General features: G+C 44.3%; 1 protein-coding gene across 8 annotated transcripts in view; it reads left to right on the top strand.

Annotated features, from left to right (window-relative positions):
* The window catches only part of znf385c (zinc finger protein 385C), an 85,184-nt gene that overhangs the window by 32,634 nt on the left and 30,563 nt on the right, over positions 1-21,987 (top strand). The window contains exon 1 of one of the 8 annotated variants that reach the window (XM_058048138.2): positions 13,518-13,862. The exons of the other annotated variants lie outside the window; for them this stretch is intronic. Coding sequence (XP_057904121.2) covers positions 13,853-13,862 — 10 coding nt within the window. The 5' untranslated portion in view covers positions 13,518-13,852. Of the gene's footprint in view, positions 1-13,517; positions 13,863-21,987 lie in introns of those variants that run through there. 8 annotated transcript variants of the gene reach the window in all.

Here is a 21,987-nt window from a genome sequence, read left to right as displayed (position 1 = left end):
CGTGTCAAATCAGCAGAGTCTGCACCCCAGGCCAAATTTGTAGCGTATAATTAGCTTTTAATCAGCACCCTCATTCAGGCGAGCAGTAAAGATTAGCCCCGGCTCAGGCTCTGCTTAAAATAAGCATTCATAAATGGCCTCTGAAATCCTGTGACCCGTTGCATCCAATCATACACAGCACGCCGAGCTCGCCGCTCACTGGACGACGTCACTTGTTGACTTGGCCTCTCTTTTCCTGGGAGGGCGTTTAGCATTTGCTAAAGGATGCTAGCCTTACCTGACGCCATGTTTAAAGAGCCCGTGCCGCAGCTCTTCACATAATCCAATAGGGACAGTTTACCCGGAGTGTCTCTATTAAAAAACACACCACAGTGGTTGGAAAGCGATGAGCTCATGTCGCCTAATCCCCGCTCCTCTCCGCGGTGAGCCGCCGCATTTATGCCAGTAATGAAGCGCGGTGAGATGAAAGCCTTTTTAATGGGATTTACTTTCGACTGGGACGCAAACCAGAAAGTCATGGAGGAGAGCCCCGACATCAGTACACGAGTGCAAACATCACCTCATGAATATTTGTGTCACCTGTTCATTTACTGCAGATTTTTACCGCTAACGCTGCTTCATTTCTTTTTACACTTGGAAATGATAGATTTTATTTTGTTGTCGTGAATTGGAATAATAATAAAGATGAAAGATGAGGGCGGCACGGCGGTCGAATGGTTAGCGCGCAGACCTCACAGCTGGGAGACCTCCCTCGACCATCTCTGTGACTATAGGGGTGTCATTTCATGTCTAGAGGGCTCTAATAGTGTTAAAAGCCATATTTAGGAGGTCGTAAACACAACGCGCTCGCTAGTAAAATATTCCATTTATAAATAATGAATCCTACATCGCACTGCACGGCGTACAAGTGGTTAGTGCGCAGGCCTCACAGCTAGGAGACCAGAGTTCAATGTCCGTGCATGCGTGGGTTTTCTCCGGGTACTCCGGTTTCCTCCCACATTCCAAAAACATGCTAGGTTAAATTGCGACTCCAAATTGTCCATAGGTATGAATGTGAGTGTGAATGGTTGTTTGTCTATGTGATTGGCTGGCCACCAGTCCAGGGTGTACCCCGCCTTTTGCCTGAAGACAGCTGGGATAGGCTCCAGCACCCCCGCGACCCTCGTGAGGAAAAGCGGTGTAAAATGAATGAATGAATGAGCTGATTAATCCATTCCAAGTTTCATCTATTGTGGATTAATTGCATGTTGACATAAAGTGGATGTACTACTTAGCTGCGGCCAGCAGAGGCGCTGTTGATTCAACCTCAATTCGGTTCCTCTTCAAACAATTGCCGTTGTTGTCGTCATTTTGTCGTATTGCTAACTTCCTCCTGATGGCGAAACAGTGTACAGTGGTCCCGGACCCGCACTTTGGACACCGCTGCTTTTTTTTTTTTAGGGTTAGCTGAATCAGAACTGGAATCTGTGTGTCAGGTTAGGTAATTATGTTTAAAAATACATCTATCTTTTCATAATAGATAGCTCCATCATTTCTCTTTGCCCGGCTTGTTTATTTTTAGAGCTCCTGAGTTCCACACATGTCATGGATGACCTGATAGTCCAAAGTGCTAATTACATATATATTTATGGACGTCATTGTTACAGAGCGGAGAGGTTGTTTGAATCTCTGGCATGTAGCGTTGTAATGTGTGTGTATGGGCCTGTTTATTATTTTTTTAGCATTCCTGAGGTCAGCCCCGCCCCCACCCCCCCAGCTTTAGAGGCACTCGGCACACTATGACTGCGCTCCACAAAGCAAAGTGGGATTTGCATAGCGGGGTACCCAATGAGTATGTGTGTGAGAAACTCGGTCCAAGCTTCAGCAGTCATCTCCCGCCCGCCGCCGCCGCCGCCGCCATGAGTTTGGCTCATGACCTCCTCTGGGGCTGCGCTGCCGTATTGGCCCCCCGTTTATTGTTCTGTCAACAGCATCTGCTGGGCCTGATAACAGGATTAGAGAGACCCCTTATAGGCCCGCCGGAGCTAGCCTGGATTAGCCACTAAGGCCGTTTTTCATACATAAGAGAGTCCATGTTTGTGTGTGGATGTGATTTTAACACACACACACACACACACACACACCCATACACACCCTAAATGGTTTCCTATTCTACTTTTCCAATTATAAGCCCTCTCTTTCAGACAATGTAGCCGCCGCAAGGACGAACATTCGTAATGGCGACTGAAGTACGGAGTAAATCAAACTCCATTATCCCTGCCGATAGATTGAAGGTCAAGTCAAGGTCCCTGCCGTGCGTCATGAATATTGCATGTTGGTCCAAATTCATTTCGCCGACTACTCCAGGTAATAGACAGCTCCCCCAGCCAGGTAAAGGAGGAGCAGGTGCCATGACGGCCTTCGTGTTCTGTAGCTTTATGTGCTGTTAGACACGCCGACAATAGCCGCTGTCATCTTTGGAGATTGCTGCCATTTTCAAGGTACTCGGGAATATTCTCATTCACGCCGCTCTTTGTATTCTTTGCATCCATCGCAACTATTCAATGCCCTGAATTTTTTTCAGGGTTATTGAAGTGTTTGCGTTTCCCCGTGTTATCTGGGTTCATCTACGGGTTAGTAACACACATTTGTTTTTAAGGCGCCGCGCATTTGACACGATTATGCATGCTGATATTCCGGCCTGGGAATTGCGTGTCTTCTGTACTTCTGTGAAGCAATCCTGGCTTCATTGTTACTTTTGTGAGGCAACCGCGACTCAGCAGTTGATGCAAGGGTGGAGTGCCGAAAATACTTTTTTTTTTCTTCCCCCCTCGGCAGCATAACTCTTCATTGTGTGGACATCTAGTATTAAAAAAACCACCAAGGTGGCTGTTTCTATGGTTTTTGCACAGCAGCCTGTAAAAAATGGGATTTTTCCACCTTTTCTTCCTGACACATTCATGGACACGGAATGTGAGAACCGTGGCGTCCCGCCAATATTGCACCTTTGGAATAACGAATATCTGTGTAAATCATGGGTGTCCAATGTGCGGCTCGAGAGACATTTACTGCCCGCAACTTGTCTTTTTTATTGGCCAGTGAAAAATGAAAAGATCAAATCATCCCCGGCATGCTTTGGGGTTTTTTTTTTTTGACTAAGCTGCTATTGGTTAAAAAACGTTTGAGCTTTGTAGTGACGTGGCATGTTCCGTTCAGAGATGTTTCATGAGATTAAGGCTAAGGGCCGAGCGTGTGACTTGTAAATTCACCTCTAAGAGGCGAGGGGCCAGTGTTTTTGCTAACAAGCACAACTTGTTAGCTAGCTATTTAGCTCCCTGTGTGGTGTAGTAACTGAAAAGGACAGCCGGATTGTTGCTATGGATACCAGTGCATCCTAATGCATCACATTTCACCGTCAGTAACGGTCATGTAAGTGCTTGCAAGTGTAGTGTTCCACTTTCACCACTAGGTAGCGGACCTGCAGTCTAACTGCGTTTTCATCCACTCCCATACACGCATGGGAAGAAAATCCAGACGCTGATGGGATGAATTGTAATGTACACCTATGCTGTTTGAAGCATTTACTATGGCTAATCATCGTGCGGTCAATTGCGGCCTATTTCACGCACGAAGGAACCCCTGTGAAAAATCTATGAAGAGCTGCTAGCATCCGAGCCTCTGAAATGTCTGGGAGACAAATGTCGATATCATTATTTAGATGCTTAAGACATACTACGGACAGACACAATTGTCGGTGATAAGACTGGAATCTCATAGGACAACACGCCCCCCCGAGCCACCGCAGCTTTGAGCAGAGACGATGTTCCAGGCGAGACACATATCGTGAGAAAAGACGAGCATCTGACTGGTGAGCAGTGCAGAGCGACTGAGAAGAGTAAATAAAGTGGCTGTCAGTCATCCTCTGTCTCCTCTCCCTGCGCTGCCTCCCTAATCTTCATCCCAGTGTGGAGCCTTCATCAAGGGGCCGGACTTCCCGCTGCTCCAAAGATGATGCTATTGTGAGGCTTCATGTCGTGACACACCATCATCACATCCTCTCGGCTTAAAACCAAACAAAATCATTGGAGACTTTTCACCGAAAAGATGCTTTAAAAAAAAAAAAAATTGCACCCCCCACCCTCGCCACCCCCGTAGAGAGCAGGCACATGCAGGGCTGCAGCATCTTGTCTGCTGTCATTTCCGACCCAGCGGATTAATCAGATGCTCTGGTTAGCGTGCCGTCATTTCACGCTCTGAGCTGAAGCAGTGATGGAGAAGATGCAGACCGTCACGTTTGCTTTGGTTCATCTTTTAGTATAAGTCATTTTTGGACTACTTATTATTATTATCATTATGATTACTGCAAATGCTAACACTAGTCAAAGATCCTCTATATGACAGGAGTGCTATTTTTAAACACTAATCAAAGATCCTCTATATGACAGGAGTGCTATTTTTAAGGACTTAATGCAAAAACACTAGTCAAAGATCCTCTATATGACAGGAGTGCTATTTTTAAACACTAGTCAAAGATCCTCTATATGACAGGAGTGCTATTTTTAAGGACATACCCGCAAAACACTAGTCAAAGATCCTCTATATGACAGGAGTGCTATTTTTAAGGACTTACCGCAAATACACTAGTCAAAGATCCTCTATATGACAGGAGTGCAATTTTTAAGGACATAGTGCAAAAACACAAGTCAAAGATCCTCTATATGACAGGAGTGCTATTTTTCAGTACTTACCGCAAAAACACGAGTCAAAGATCCTCTATATGACAGGAGTGCTATTTTTAACCAATAGTCAAAGATCCTCTATATGACAGGAGTGCTATTTTTAAGGACTTACTGCAAAACACTAGTCAAAGATCCTCTATATGACAGGAGTGCTATTTTTAATCACTAGTCAAAGATCCTCTATATGACAGGAGTGCTATTTTTAAGGACTTACTGCAAAACACTAGTCAAAGATCCTCTATATGACAGGAGTGCTATTTTTAAGGACTTACCGCAAAAACACTAGTCAAAGATCCTCTATATGACAGGAGTGCTATTTTTAATCACTAGTCAAAGATCCTCTATATGACAGGAGGGCTATTTTTAAGGACTTACCGCAAAAACACTAGTCAAAGATCCTCTATATGACAGGAGTGCTATTTTTAATCACTAGTCAAAGATCCTCTATATGACAGGAGTGCTATTTCTAAGGACTTACTGCAAAAACACTTGTCAAAGATCCTCTATATGACAGGACACATGTTTGTATGAGTGACCTTTGGCAACGCAAGCCAATCCCGAATGTTTTTAGTCCTCCTGTCAGCGTGGACATCTTTCCATTTGTCTCTCCCTGCCTCCCAATCAATAATCCATATGAGTGAATAATTGAACCTCTCGGCGGTGACCAGAAAGATCTTGAATCCATCCATAATGGATCGCTGCGAGGGCGGACCGAGTCGTTCATTTATCAAAAAGTTTCAGCAGTAGAAAAAAAAAAAGCCGGGCTGGTGTGACAGAAGTTGTGGATCCGTCTATTGTGTCGCCTCCGCATTGACTCGCTGTCACCGCTTCTATCCATTCTTCCATCTCATGTGTCTGTCAGACTGCGGCGCTGCTGGCCGGCTGCTGTCAAAGCGTTTGTCAACGCTCGTCTTCGCGACGCCCGCCGCTCTGCACTTTGCTGCTTCTTTTTGTGGCGTGCGTAGGCGCCATCTGTCCTGAGACTTGACCGTCTTCACGCTTTTGTACTCAACATGACTAGATTGAACGCTACCATGATGGCCCTTTATGGCCACAGGAAGTCAGAATGGAAGAGAATGTGGAGTTTCCTGGTCCATTTGGCTCAGTCTTCCCCACCAAAGTCATCCAGGCATGGACCCTGGGGGACTTTATATTTCTTGTCAGTGTTTTAATGGACAGGCTGCACGGTGGATGAGTGGTTAGCGCTAGGAGACCAGGGTTTGATTCCACCCTCGGTCATCTCTGTGTAGAGTTTGCATGTTCTCCCCGTGCATGCATGTTTTCTCTCCGGGTACACCGGTTTCCTCCCACATTCCAAAAACATGCTAGGCTAATTGAGTGTGAATGGTTGTTTGTCTATATGTGCCCTGTGATTGGCTGGCCACCAGTCCAGGGTGTACCCCGCCTCCTGCCCGAAGACAGCTGGGATAGGCTCCAGCACCCCCGTGACCCTTGTGAGGAAAAGCGGTAGAAAATGAATGAATGTTTTAATGGACAGGCTGCATGGCGGTCGAGTGGTTAGCGTGCAGACCTCACAGCTAGGAGATGAGGGTTCGATTCCACCCTTGGCCATCTCCGTGTGGAGTTTGCATGTTCTCCCCGTACATGCGTGGGTTTTCTCCAGGTACTCCGGTTTCCTGCAAGATTAATTAGCGACTCCAAATTGTCCATAGGTATGAATGTGAGTGTGAATGGTTGTTTGTCTATATGTGCCCTGTGGATTTATATAATACCGTAACTATTTCTGAAATATGTCAAATATATTTGTATATTTGGGTTTTGTAACGGAACCAAATTCAGTCCCAGATTAGGTTTGAAACGATACCATAAGTCGCCATTTTCAAGATCCTTTCAAGCGCCGCCCTTTTTGTATTGCAATTAGGGGATTAAAAAGTGGTACAAGTGACGCTTCTCTGGTGACTAATCAACAAGCTCGAGTGTTTCTAGGTTGGCTCTCTTGGTAGCGTATCAAATGTTAAACTAAATGTGGCTGTAGTTTGGATCCCGAGCTGAAAAAGATGCCATATGTCTTTCTGTTCCCTGTGTTGTCGCATGGGAGGGGCCTGTTCCTGGCAACCAATCGATGGCCCTTTTAGTAACATATGTAAGGAGGGAATAAGTGGCACGGAGGAACCAAATTTGGTTCCAATATGGAACTTGAGCTGAAAGTGTTTTGGGTCCTTTGTTGTTGTGCTACGCCGCACGCAAACACGGGTACAAACCCCTCCACTCTGACCCCGCACCGGCAAGCAGTATAGTGTTTGACTGTGTGTGTGTGTGTGATTCACTACAAATAAAAAAATCCAATCTTGCAGCACCGCAAGATAGTCCAAATATGGAAAATGGAAAAAAAAATCTGGTGCCACAGAGTACAAATGTACTTATTACAACAAATATGGTGTGACGTTGAAGAAGAAAAAACCTCAAGCCTTCTCCTATTAGCGCCGAAGTGACACAGTTCCGCATGCATACACGAGCGTACTTGCACCCCCGCTCCCCCCTCCCCTTTGTATATTTGTGCACATGTGTTTGCACGCGGTGGCAGATTTAGCTCGGTCCACTAGACCCCCTCCCGGTCAGAGCGGAGCTGTCTCAGCTCGTCAGCGTTAAAACCGGTGCGGCGCCCTCATCCGCCCTGACAGCCGGGCCGCGGGAAGCAACGGGATGCCCACAGCACCCATGTGACCTGTGTAGGGGTTAGCCTGCATGGAGGGGGAAAAAAAAGCCCGGTTTGTTTACATCAAACACGGTAAAACATTTCCATCTTTAATAATATGATTTTCATACAATGACATTTGAAATACATTTGGTGGATATTCTTATGATTTGATGATAATTCTTCCATGACCTTCTGATGAAAGGTTGCACTGAGGGGTCTTTTAATTCCGCCTCTGTTTTGCCGTCTCCGAATCCGTGCCGAGATTACTGTGTGGCTGGGAATGATGTAGATCAGGCTTTCTTCCCAGATCCAAACCTTATAGCCTTTGACATTCCGAGAGCCTTTTCACAGATGTTCTTGGCCCACCGTGACGCCTGTCAGATGCTGTCATATTTCCACATTGGCCCAGTTGTGCAACTTTATATGACATAGTAGTATACCAGGGGTGTCCAAAGTGTGGCCCGGGGGCCATGTGCCACCCGTTTCATTGAAAAATCAGCCATGATGTTACAATAATAAGAATAAAATAATTTTATGACGACAGCAGGTCTCAATTCTTTATCTTAGCTAGCCATGTTTTGCGATAGTTAGCTTCCAACTTTGTGGGAAAATATTAGAGACCTTTTTCTGTTCCCATGGCATGTTGAATGCGGAGGCGAGGATGTGACTAATGTCTGGAATATGCTGTATTTCCATTCATCGAAGATTCCTCCTCTCGTCCGGGGGTTATATTTGGAACAGTTGACTTCTTGCTTGCCACTGTCAGCCGCGCTCGCCCACCACATTTGGGCTCTTATGTAAACAAGGGGAAGTCTCGCTACATCAACACATTATGTCGTGTGCACACCAAGCCAGCCCGCCAGCCAACCCATGAATCATTTCACTTATTTGCTTGAGTGACGTTTTTATTATTTTTTTAAAAATCTGTAATGCATTATGACAAAAAATAACTATTGCACCCAAAATTCATAAATTGCAACATTTGCAAGTTATGAATGTAAGTGATTTATAACTGGCCAAACATAAAAAAAATATCATTTGGGAACTATTTTGCATTTTAATCACGATAATCACACAAATCAACAAGAGCAGAGGCCCTAGTGCAGAGCCCTGTGGAACTTTTTGGACAGGTATACACAATATCAACAATTAAACATTCCATGTTCTTCTGCTTATCCTGGTCACGGGCGGGTCTCGGTAGGGAAGTCCAGACTTCCCGGTCTCCGACCTCCTTTTCCAGTTGCACCACGGCATTCCCAGGCCAGCTGTGAGACACCAAGGAGGCCTTCCTCCAGTCGGTGAAGGGTTTCAAACATTTCAAATTTGACTGTGATGAAAATTTAATGCCATCATAAAAATGCGTTAGATGCTCGGAACTCGCTGCAGTTGAGTAAATAATTGTCCCCAGGCCACTGTATGACGAAACCTGGTAAATAGATTTCTTTTGTCTATTTTCACTGTCAGCAACACAAGACTGTTTTCACAGACTTACCCAACACAAACACGTTTTAAGTGTTGCCTTCAGGTGCCTCTCCAGGGTACGGCATCTGTATCCCATTAGTGTCCGTCTAGCCTTCAGTTTTGTTTGGCCGCGCGCATTCGACCCACTCAGCGCTCGTCCCAGCGGCTGTCAGTCGTCCTGTCACTTAGTTAGTTGCTTAAAGTCGAAGTTGCCGTCGAGCTGTCACGCTCTTTCGCCGCTTTTTGATTCATTTGTTTGCTTGTTTATTTTGGTGGGGGAACAGAGAGAAAATATGCTGTTTACTTTCTGACTTTCAATAACAACAACACGTCCGCAGTTTTCCTTGACAAAGAGCGTCAAAGAAGGATGTTTATTGGCCTCCTCGGCTGCTGTCAATCATTGCTTAGTCGGGTTGGCAGGCTCTCGACGAGGCGAGCCGAGGATCGGATCGGATCGTCTCATGGTCCTAAATGAGCCTGTCACTTATAACGTTTTGGCATTTGGATGGGATTCTGACCGACTGAAGCAATGCAGGCCATGGTGTAGGGTTGTCCTAAGTGTGGCACGGGGGCCATTTGTGGCCTGCAACATAATAGAACAACAACAGAGCATTACAAAGACGTTTTAGGGCTGAATTGAAATGAAAATGAAGGTTATGAGAAGTTAGCTTAGCATAGTATGTATAGTATTAGACCACCACCCACTGTGATGCATTTTCAGTATTGTTATTTAATTGGTAATTGCTCTATTTTTCATCTTAATATCTAAAAAAAATAATACATTTACTTCACTACTGACTCTGTACTCTAAGCATCATGGGAACTGTAGTTCTTTTAGCCATAAATGAGCTGTATCATTGTTCAAAGCTGTTGATAGACGGGAAAATTACATTCATTTTCATTAATTTCAGCGTGGTTAATAAACAATAAGGTGTAGAATATCAACGTGGCCCCAGCATCCTACAATTTTTCTGCATAGACAGCCGTGCCATAGCGAATTAATTCAGTTTTCTACCTAAACAGGATGCAGAGTTTAATGAACGAATCACATTTGCAAACCCACTAGAAACTTCTCATCTTTGCATGGATGGCGACTTCTGTCGATAAACTTTTTTTTTACAACGCATCAAACCCAGCTTAGTCTCCTCACACTCTTGCACGTCTGTTGCATATTGCAGAGCAAAGAGTCGCACCGTGGCAGCTATTGATCCGCCAGCACCAGGCGAGGCGTTCTGGAGGGTTTTGTTGCTGTTTTGTTAATGACCAGCTGGCATACGTGAGGGGAATGGCGGGAACGAGGCGGCGGTTTTTGTGACTTTGTAGAGGAGGCGCTGATGAAAAGATGTCACCATATTTCACACGTCCTCCTGCAGGTCTGGTAACCTCGCTGTCACTTTTGTTGCGCAGCTCTCAAAGCACCCTGCTGCTGACGCCTCAGCAACATCATTCCATCCAAAACAGAGTCTCAGTGTATAAAATACTTCCCGGTTATTAGCATCTTCGCGCAATCATTGCTCATTCAATGGTTTGCGGCTTTTACCACACTCCTCTACTTTTTTAATATGACTGTACTCTTCTGCTCATGAAAGTATGAACATTTGTCAAAACATGCACACCTACTGTGTTGCCTGTGATATTATTTTTGGACAAATTTTGCACCATGCTGTCCCCAAAGTTTGCTTCCCACAAGTTGGCTTGACTTGACAAAGCACCCGCTGCAGCTTTACGGTGTTTAGTCTAATCGTCACAAAATGTGGTATGCACCTTTAGGAGACAAACAACCATTCACACTCACATTCATACCTATGGACAATTTGGAGTGGCTAATTAACCTAGCATGTTTTTGGAGTGTCGGAGGAAGAAAACCCACACATGCACGGGGAGAACATGCAAACTCCACACAGAGATGGCCGAGGGTGGGATTGAACTTGGGTCTCCTAGCTGTGAGGTCTGCGCGCTAACCACTCGACCACCGTGCAGCCCTGAAAAGTACATGTATATAAAATTTGTGCAAAAACATGGCCGTCATCAAGTCATTGCAGGACTTAGCAACAAATTCTTTGTAAGCCATTGACTATTTCTCTAATCATTCTAAGACTTTGAGGGTATCTGTAACACATGTATGCTAGCACGTCTACCAAAGCATCTTGAATATGACCAACAGGGGGCGCCACAAATGTCATTCAAAGTGAGAAAACAATTAGGATATCAGCAAGTGATGGAATATGGAGAAGCAAATCCTTGCGTTTCTCCGATGAGTAGATTTGCTATCCCACGGCATGAACCTACCTACCAACGAAGCCATAAGAAGCCAACACACTATTTTACCAGACTTGACTCTAGCATGACAGTTTGACCTTCTCCGCTCATCGCTCATCACCATAGCTACTCCACTCTGTGCACAAGCCGCTAAATACCCTCAGTCTGAACAATCATGGCTCTCAGCAGCAGAGTTTATTTGCTCTGCTGAGCTGACCTAACAAGCGTTGTTTCTCATGTGGATGGTAGTCATGAAACCAATGCGGGCCCGGCAGACATCACCCGTGATTGGATTTTCACTTTACTACTCCTGTGACTCGCTTGAGCCGCGTGGTCGCAAACATAATCAGTCGCTGCGCTTCAGTGACGTTAGATTGGCGAAAAGGGGGCAGGAGTTATGGGCTGCGAGGCCACAAGGGGGCGACCGTAAGTTTCATGTTGTCAGCCAACACAGGGGTGTCGTTTTTTGGGTGACGTAAAACATTCCGAAAGTGTTGGCCATGACCATTGTCAAAAATCACGTGAAAGGATTTGCTCCTGTTTTTTATTAGTATGAACTTTGTTCCTATTTGGGTTTTTTGGTATAACTTTATTTTTATAATGTGCTGCAGGCTGCAAATGGCCCCCAGGCCACACTTTGGACACCCCTGGTGTACAGGGTGAGTGATTTACATGTTAATGTTGTAAGTTTCAACTTTAAAATGAGTTTTAGTCATAAAAACGGAGCTCATAAGTAGACCGGTTACATCTTGTTTATCATTTTGGATAAAAACGAGCAGTCAAGACACTAGAAAAAGCCCCAAAAATGACGTGGAAAACTGGAGGAGGCAAGCGTTAGAATGACAAGGATGCACGCTTTTGAGAAGACAAAGCGCGCTGCCGCCGCAGTGGAAGAGGAAGCGAACCAACGGAGAGGCGGAAAGGGAGCTATTTAATGCTGTAATTAAGTCCCCGATAGCACCCTCCACGCGCTGGCATCGCTCCAGCACAGCTCAGCATCGCAGCGAGGCTCTTCATCACCGCGGCTTTCACACTCATACGCACAGCACAAATCAAACAACTCTCAATCCTTGAATTTGTGTCATTTGATGATGGTGATGATGATGCATGGACGGGAAGGGACATTAAGGAGGGGGCGAGGTATCGTCGCTCTTCTTCACTTGTCCCGCCTGGCGACACCTGTCACACATGCAGACAGAAAGATGCTCTTTGCTCGTCTTTTGGTTGGAGCATCCACTGTTATTCAAAAGCAACTTTTTAATGAAAGAAGAGGCTTTAACAAGTTTGCTTTTAAGTGATATACGTATGGACAGAGGAATGATCGCTACAAAGAACAGAACTCGAGGTGGGCGTCCATCTGTCTCTTGTTCTCTGCACTTCATCCGTTGTTGTCTAAAACCAAGGGTGGGCAAACTGTGGCCCGGGGGCCACATCTGTGTTTAAATACAGCCCGTCCGTTCTTTCTAAAGTATTTCATTGAAACTTCATCATGGCATCATGGCTTTTGATGGTTTAGGTAGCTTTTTTTTTTTTATCAATTTGGTTATTTTATGTGGTCTGCTGTTGACAAAGTGCTCAAGAAAAAAGGGACACAAGCACATATAGTAGGTTGCATGACACTTTTACCGATACAATAATTCCAGGTGGACTGTTAGAATTATATGTGTAAAATATATACCCCCCCCCCCCGTCCATTTTGTTAAATCAATGCGGCCGGTGAGTTAAAAAGTTTGCCCACCCCTGTCTTGAACCTTCCTCTTGATGAACATCCAGCAGCAACACAACATTTTGGTATGACTGCTATTTTGATGAAAAATATATTGAAGCAAGTTGGCCATCTACCTCAAGAAGCGTTTACGTTGCTTTAGCAATCCAGTTCTATGTTGGAAGTGTGTCTAAAGCAAATGCTAACGCCTTATAAGCGACAGTAACAAAGAGGAAGGTTACACAGTAAACAACAACAACAACAACAACAGACGCCATCTTTGGTCTTGCTTTTTTGGTTTTCTTCTTCCAGTTGCGATAGTGACCATTCTCTATGTGTTCCTCCCCGATCCATTCTCATTTTTTTGTCGGCCAATCAATAGGCTGCATTGTGTTGGGCTCGGAAGTGGTACAATACGGAATTGTCCGCTCCTATCAAAGGGATCAATGCGGTACTTTTCGGTACCCTGTAAAAACTCCACAGCTTGATACACTCCCCATACTGTAGGGATGCCAGTTAGTTGTTTTGCTACTCTTAATCCCATTTAATGACTGTAGAAATACAGCTAACATACCTGACCTAAGCAGTAAACAACTTGGTGAAAGAGATGCTAAATGTTAATGTTAGCTGGCATACAGTATATCGGAGACATAATGTTGTCATCTGTCAGCTGATAGAGCGAGAGAGAGCTGGAGAGAGAGGGAGGAGGAGGAGGAGGAGGAGGACCAGGCTGTTCCGCTCCCGTCCTCTCCGTAGCTTCATTCCTCGCCTCCTTCAGGCCGAGACGAGCAGCGGCACCGGGAGGGATTTCAACTGAGGATAAACCACAATTCCCGTGGATTGGACACCAAATAGCGGGAAGAGGAGGAGGGTGGGAGGCACGGATACGGCAGCACCCGGGGGGAGGACCAGTTGTCTGTGCAGACAAGTCAGGCGCATTTGGAGGCTTATTTTATTTGGTTTTTCTCGTACCTGTGCATGTGCTCGCCGTCGGCGGGGGGGGTGGGTGAAGACTCGTGAGAGTGACACGGACACGCCGCTGCAGACACCATGCTCATCGGTGAGTTCCCCGCTCTGTGTTAAATATAAAAGTAGACACACTGCTTTATTTGCATTGCATGGAATGGCTGGGAGAAATGGGATATTGGAGTTGGATCATGAGGGAGGAACGGGGGGACTTTGCCCTCAATTTGGGAGGGTAGGGAAGTGCACCTCCGCTGTAAAGCTGTGGAGTGACAAGATTACACTTAAAAACTAGAGAACACCATTTTTTGTTGAAATGTTCCATTTTCCCATTGATAGAAAAATATAATACATTTCTTTTTACTATATGGCTTGTCTATCTTATTAAATATCAATAGATGTATATTTATTAAATATAATAATTATTACAGTGCATGTGAAAATATTTGAAAAATATTGTAGTATATTCACATACAATTATTTATTTGTAAATTTATTAATTTAATTAAACTAATTTATCAGTATTTTGCTGACAATAGATGAATAAATAACAAACATTATTTCATCCTTTGCTGAATGTCTTTTATTTGTAAATATTGAAACTAATCATACTTCAAAGGTAGGTGTGTAAAAATATACATAAAAATATGTGCTTCATTATTCTGACCTTAGTTACACAATCATGTTTTTTTATTGAGCATAATTGTCTCCAGGTGAGGTCTCATGTTTTTTTTTTTTTAATTTTCTGTCAAAAATTGTGCATTTTTGAGTTGCGTATCGGTGACGCAGTTAGACGACAGTCGTGTTTTCTGTCGAACGAGGGCCAAACGTGACAAATTCAGACGACGCTGCTCGCTCAGCGTCGAGTCTCGGCCGGGCCTGCGACTCCAGCAAATGGACGCCGCGTTTTTTTCGAGGTATTTCCATAAAAGCCACGATTGACATAAACGAGCCATCAGAACCTTTATCTGTGTTTTCTTTTTTTTTCATTGACCCCCACCCCTGCCCATCCCACCCCACCAATTTGAAACCCAATTTCATTTTGAGAAGTGGTTTCCAGGGTCACGTAGAAGCCGTCGTGTCGTCTTTTTGCGTAGAACATACACAGAACATAGAGCAAGAAAATAACTGCTTTTCAGGATGTACGTGGGGGTCTTTTCATGTCTGCACCCCCTGCCGTCCCCCCAGGCAGCAAAGAGCTTGAACTGGGGCTGTGGGAGGGCTGATTACAGGCCTGTCCCTCAGGGAGTGGGTGCCATTCTTGCTAGTCTAGTCAGTGGGATCTGAGATGATGGTGTCGGGGCGGGGCGACGGGGTGGGGGGGGGTACACAAGAGGGTAATCTGCGCTAAACGGGGTCCCGGGCACAATCAGGGCTAATTACTTGTGTGTGTGGGGGTGGGAGTTAGCGTTCCAACCACACCCTGCCAGAGATTAGTATAAAATGAGCGGCCTTACAGGGTAAGCTGACATATTCCTGGTGTTTACTCACACAGCTGCTAAGACTTTTGAAATGATTAGGAAGTCTAGACGGTGATTTGGAGCAGCAAGGACACGCTACAAATGTACACCAAAATGGCTGAAGTGCTTTTAAACTTACTGCTAAGGACAAGCGTGTGTGTCACCTGACTCTTATTCTGACATTCATAAACAAACACTTTTCACATCCTTCTTTAATCTGTATGTGTATATTTCATCATTTTTCGCTATAGGAAATTATGTAAATTCAGTTCCTCCATTCCAGACACCCACACATTTTTATAGAGTGAATAATTATAATTTTACTGTTACTGATGATGCATATTGATGAAATTCAATAGTGTTTCTCACCTGAATGCATTTGTAACTTTTTTTGACCCCATGGTGGGTTATTTAGCAGTCACACTCAATCAGAAAATGTGACATAGAGTTGGTTGGGCACTCGAAAAACCCAAAGAGGGTATCACTATCACAATGAGCATCTCCATTCATATAGCATGGTCTAAATGAGCAAATAACAGCTGTGGCTGTAGTCAACCTCCTGATGGATTTTTTAAGTACCCCAAAAAATGGCAGTAGCTGGCATCGGACATATCACGAGCAGCGTGTATCTGGATTTTTTTTTTTTTTGTGAAATTATATTTTTTTATTTTTTTGCCGGTGGCCACCAATGGCCTTTGGACCGCACTTTGAACACCCTGCGCAATCAACTCATCAGCGCTATTAATGCTATAGAAGACGTTTTCTTCTACGACTACAACATTGGTTCTGTTGCTACCGTGTTGTGCAATGCGGGCTGTAACGAGCGAGCACGTGGTCATGGAGAACTCAGCTTCCTTTTCCGCTCGTCACGATTAGAGTTAAAAATAGAGTTTTCACAGGAAATAACAGCATTCCTCCAATTATCACCTTCTTCCCATTCTGAATCCTCATTCAGGTTTAGGAAAACAAAATGCCTGGGCTAATCAGAGCATTGACATATCTTTAAAAACTATATTATTATGGACTTACGTGGTTTTCTTACGCTGACATTATAAAGCATGAGGTCATTAATGGTCTGATGATTAGAGTCCATAAGCGCAATCAATCTTGTGTTATTCTGCTGTCTTAAACGGCCGTTCTTGACCTTGAGATGTGCCCCTTGTTTCAGCGTCAATGTGCACAGGCTGGGGGGGGTCGGGGGCTGGTGGGCGGAGGGAGGTTGGTGTGGGCGTTGCACTTAAGTGGCGGTCGGAGCCGGAGTAAACGAGGAGGTTAATGAGAAGGCAACGACGCGGCCTTTCAAGTTGACTAAATGTTACTTTCTGGTTAGTTAATGTAGCTTTGTGTGTGTGTGTGTGTGTGTGTGGTTCTGTGTGTGTGTTTGGTTCTGTGTGTGTGTTTGTGTGTGTACATGCATAACACAAAAAAACACACACAGATGTGAGGTTGGATGATGGATGAATCTCCTGGGCCTTTTGCCTTTGTGTTCATCGTTGTTGGGCCTGAGGCGTGAAGGTGGCTGCTCGCTCACACACACACACAATCACGCACACACACACACACACAATTCCCAGTCATATTTTGTTAGCTCAGCTCCGGTCAGCGTTTGTCATCTCCAGAATGAATGGCTCATCTCCCCAAGCTAAATATGCCCCATGATAACAGGTCTATGGTTCTATGATGCTAACGCGAGGAGGATGCGGTGTTTCTTATCAACTGTCTGACAAGGCGAGTAAAGTGAGGAAGATGAGTGCCACTCATGCCGGTGAAAGGTATTGTGTCTCGTGCTGCTTATTTATTGATGCGGTCGAGGTTGTGTCGCCACGTAGTCGCACACAGCCGCGTCGTGTGATGTTTGATTGTTTCGTCGCCCCCCCCCCCCCCCCCTGTCGAGTCCAGGAGGTGATGAGAGTTTAGCAAACAAGATTCTATTCGTGGAAGTAAATCATCACCGTCCTCTGATGTTTGCTGCCTTTCAGGAGCTTTTGTGTGTGTGTGTGTGTGTGTGTGGGTGGGTGTGTGTGATGTTGGAGAATTGAGTGGCAATACAACATGTGTTGTCTATTTTTGCTCGCTCTTTTATCTTTGTCCGTGTTGTTAATTCATGAAGTTGTGTCATCGTGCTCATATAAATATTGCAAAATATAGTCCCGCCGTATATGAAAATGTACATATTATTATACAGCCCACTGCTTTTTCAATCAAGGTGGGTTGTGTCGCAGTTAGATTGTGAATGGACAATGACATTGAACGTGACATTTATGTCATTCATGCTGTCCTCATACACAAACAGAATTTATTACATTCATTTAAAATAATAATTATTTCATAATGTTTTTTTTTATCTTAATGGGCCAAGTTAATTAAAATGACAAATCATAGCGATTTTTTGAATAAATACAATCATTTTATTTTAATAACAATGTTTTTGTCCACTCTAATCCACCAGTGCATCCATTTATTAGTACATTATGTAAACATTTATTTGCATGCGTGTTTCATATGTAAGCCTTGACGCCCCCCCCCCCGCCCCCACCCCGGGCCCACTATGACACCCCCTACGGAGTGAAAATGACGTCCTGTGATTGACAGTTTGAGTCATTCCACTGAAGTGATTGGCCCGTCTGCTGAAGTGATGGCTTCTGGATGCTGCCAGCTGTAGGCATATGTGAGGGCCCCGGCAGGGGTGCGGGGGTTGGGTTCTGACAAGATGAGAAATGGTTCGACACACACACACACAACCACCCACCCACCCACAGTCAGTTAGCCTGTGGTTCTAAGGCTAAAGACGCAGGCCTTGAAGGCAAAGAGCAGCAACACATCACCTTTCTTGATGCTTTCCATGTCTCTGTGTGTGTGTGTGTGTGTGTGTGTGTGTGTGTGCGCGTTTCCCGCTGTCTCCTGCATGGAGAAGGCGGCTTTGAGCTTCAAGTGGGCCACTCATCTCCGCTCGCTGTGACCTTGACTTAAATGAGCCAGTAGAGACTTAAAGGAGAGCGAGTCAAAGGAAGCGAAAAGATGGAGGAAGGTAGAATTTGACAGCGTCTGTGTCATTAAGCCGCAATATTACTGTACTGCATTTTAATAATCAGTTAGCATAATGCTGTCATTAAATTATTCAGCAATTTGGTTGAATGTTTTTTTTTTTAACACGTTCGCCTAAATGCTTTTTAATTGGCCTCATATAAACATAAAAATGGTGGCTAAGTGGCTGGCTTTTCTGGTTTGAATGGTCGCTTTCATAGAAGCCCTGAACGCGTCATCGGGTACACCTGCACAACACAATCTATTGATGTGATTCAACATAAAATTATGCCTTTCCAAAATGATAATAATGTTCTCTTTTGAGTAGTATTCATTTTATTACCGTGTCTCTAGTTGCAGCATTTCCCTAATCGAGTCCTAGTAATAATACCCAAACACTACACATAACAACAAAACAACAACAACAACTCCAGAAGGCATTCCCTTTAATTCGCACACCCACACACAGACACACACACACAGTTCCATGCGTGTTTGTTGTGTAATTGAGCAGAAAAATGCTGCACAAAACGGAACAAAAGAAGCCACAAGAGGCGAAGACGAGGCTGTACGTATGTTTGTTTGCGTTGAGCGTAAAGAATGTCTCACGGCTGTTTGGTGCACTTGTCCTTGTCTGTGTTTTTTTTTTTTTTTTTTTTTACCTCTATTTGTTTTCTGAGAGATGACGAGTGTTGACGCATGAGGTTTGTTAGATGAACAGGACTGTAATCTACCTGTGGTGTCAGGTCACAGTGGGGTATGTCTGCAGAATAGTGTGTTTTTGCGAGGAGTTTTGGCCTCTTGCCCCCATGCGAACATCGGTTTCTGGCCTTGAAAACGGACAGTGTTTGTGTGTGTGTGTGTGTCGCTAGAAATTTGGGACATTATGTCATGTTTTTTTACCTTATTTAACAAGTGCAGTTGAAAAAACGTTCATGTTTCCTGGGGTCCATGTGAGTGTACGACACCACCAGCATTCATGCACCAGGCTGGGTAGCTCTGGATGCAAGGAGGGGGGGGTGAAGTGTCTTGACTGGGCGGGGGAAACGAGGATGGAACGGCCAATCTTCTACTCAGACAGCCTTGTGATGTTTCTTATGAGCATATACCAAATGTATTTGTGGCGCTCCTAATGTATTTATGGCGGTATAGTACCCGAAACACTGATGAGGAACCTATGAAGCAGATGATTAGCCTCTCAATGGCAGACCCCTGTCCTAAAATACTCCACTTGTCCCCTTCTTCTTCTCCTCCTCCTTCTCCTCCGCTCCCTCAGCAGGCCTGGTCCAATCTGAAGGCTTAGCGAGAGCTCCCGTCTCCCTCTCGGCTTATCTCACCGAAAGCCTCCTCTTTCATTGCAGCAAACGCCTTCATTCCCGGAAGCTGATAAGGGATGTCTTTTATCCACAGCACCCACAGCCCCACCTCCTCTTTACTTCCAAACTACCACCATCATCATCATCATCATCAATGTGGGTGCCGCCATGTGTTTTAGAATTACAGCACGAGATGATGCGAGCCGGGAGAATAGCCGCTGATTCCACAGCGGGCGGAGACACAACATTTCTGTGATGATATCCAATCACAGCAGATGACTGGAAGCTCGCAGGTGCCGCTAATAGAAGGTGATTAAGTGGAACAAGCTAATTATCGCAATCAAGGAGAGGATGTTTGTGCATTTATATCTCGGTCAAATATGGCTTACAAAAAAAAAAGCTACGTTGGCGGTGAGCAAATTATTCAAGATGGCTACCATGAAGGGCAATGGCACTCCAGCGGCCAATCAAAAGAGACGAAGACCAGAGACACTCTATAGATTTGCATTAGTGGTGCTAACGCTATCAAATAACAGTTAGGTATAATGCAGTAGTTTCCTATATAAACCAATGGTAGCGGATATACAATACCTAGCTTTATCTACATTAGCTCTTTTAGCTAGCACCTTAAGGCAGGGGTCTCAAACTCAATTTGCTTGGGGGCCACTGGAGCTAGGGTCTGGGTGAGACTGGGCCGCATCAGGTTTTCCAAAAAAACAACAACGCATTTATTAAAAATAAAGAAAATCAATCAATCAGTAATAAATAGAAAATATAATAATAAAACATCAAATAATAAAAACTCAAGAAACCACATATAGTTGGTGGGTAGACAAATTATTTTTTTCAGATTAAAATGAACAAAGCATATTAGAGCCCTGTAGACATGACAAAACACGACTATAGTCACATTTATACTCTTTTTATTTACAACTTATTGAGACACATGCTAACTCGCAAACTAGAGCGCTAGCGACCTAAACGGTAGCCTTCAAGTTATTTCCTTCAAACTTAAATAGCCAACAACTTACCACTTCCACACGGATAGGGAGGATAACTATTAACAGTTATTTAACCTTTAACATGAACATGAATCAAACGTAATAATTTTTTCTGGGTACATGATACCATACAGCATCCATATCAAACTTGCGCGGGCGGTACTAACATTACACTTTTCTTTAACATTACACGCTTTCCTTCCTGTCATATTACGGAGGCCCGAGAAGCCCAATTTTGTCGACTTGGATCTACATTTAGCGCCCTCCACCGCCCTCGTCCTCTTGCTCGGAGCTGCCGCCCTCCTCTCCGGGGACGTATGAATTAGATTTGTAAAGCTATCAGAGGCAACAGCGGTGAAATACTCCCCAGTGTTCTCCGCCGGAGGCCGGCGATAGCGATCCCAGCGTGTACGCCCTCCATGACAATGATGCATTAGCAGGTCTATTAGAGCAGCTTGCATGGCTGCGCTACGGTTGATCAATCCATTTGCTTACTAATGATTGCTGATTGCATACTTCCGTCAAATAGTCCCTCTCTGTGCTACGGTCAGCTGCTACATGTTCTTCATTATCGCTTCTGTGAAAAAAAAAATGGAGCGCTTTGACAAAAAAGTCTCCGGTGTAATCAAGTGTAATCAAATTAGGCTCTTGCTTGCTTACAGTCAAGAAAATGGAATTTATTGTAGGTAATTGTTCCCGCTTTGGTTTCTCCCGCGCTGTATTGATTAGGGCTGTTGTTGTCTTTAGTGCTGTACTTAAGATTAACATCAAATCATCTTCAATTGACGCTCATGTGAAGTTAGCGCGTGCCAGCTAAAGGTCAACGAAGCATTATGGTATCTGCATCAATTGACAGGATGGTGTGGTTAAATAAATCAATACAAAATTAATTGCCAGGCGTTTTTTATTAAACAATATAAATACATACAGTAAATCAATCAAAGTTATTAGAATATATCTCAGTTAAATTGTATACAGTTTGAGCAGAATTTTCCCTCTGCATGCTCGGTCAGAGTCCATCTTTGTCCATATGTTCGTTTATTGTTTATAATAAATTTGGCACTAATCTGGCTCTAATAAACACATTCTAAGTTATTCCAACTCATTAAATAGTACAGTTAATAGTATTGGAATTGTGCTTCTGAAGACACCTCATACGTACCCAGTCTGCCAGAGAATAAGAAGATGTAGCAGGAGGGATTTAGCAACTTTATTGCTTTATTGAGTATTCAGACCCATCTCTATTCTGTTTCTACTCTACTCTATTTCCCTGGACACTTTCGCCCCCCCCCCCCCTTTTTCCCCATTGAAAAGCACCGAGAGGCGGCTCTGTATTGTTTGTGACACAACAAAAAAAGGAACAAAAGACTTCTGAACCCAAACTTTTTGTTGCCCACAGTGTCCATAAAAAATACGTCACG

This window comes from Doryrhamphus excisus, linkage group LG16 (genome assembly GCF_037039965.1).
Source record: "Doryrhamphus excisus strain RoL-2023G ecotype Guam linkage group LG16, RoL_Dexc_Guam_v1.1, whole genome shotgun sequence".
Classification (NCBI taxonomy): Eukaryota; Metazoa; Chordata; class Actinopteri; order Syngnathiformes; family Syngnathidae; genus Doryrhamphus; species Doryrhamphus excisus.
This window is presented reverse-complemented; position numbering and strand designations above follow the sequence as displayed.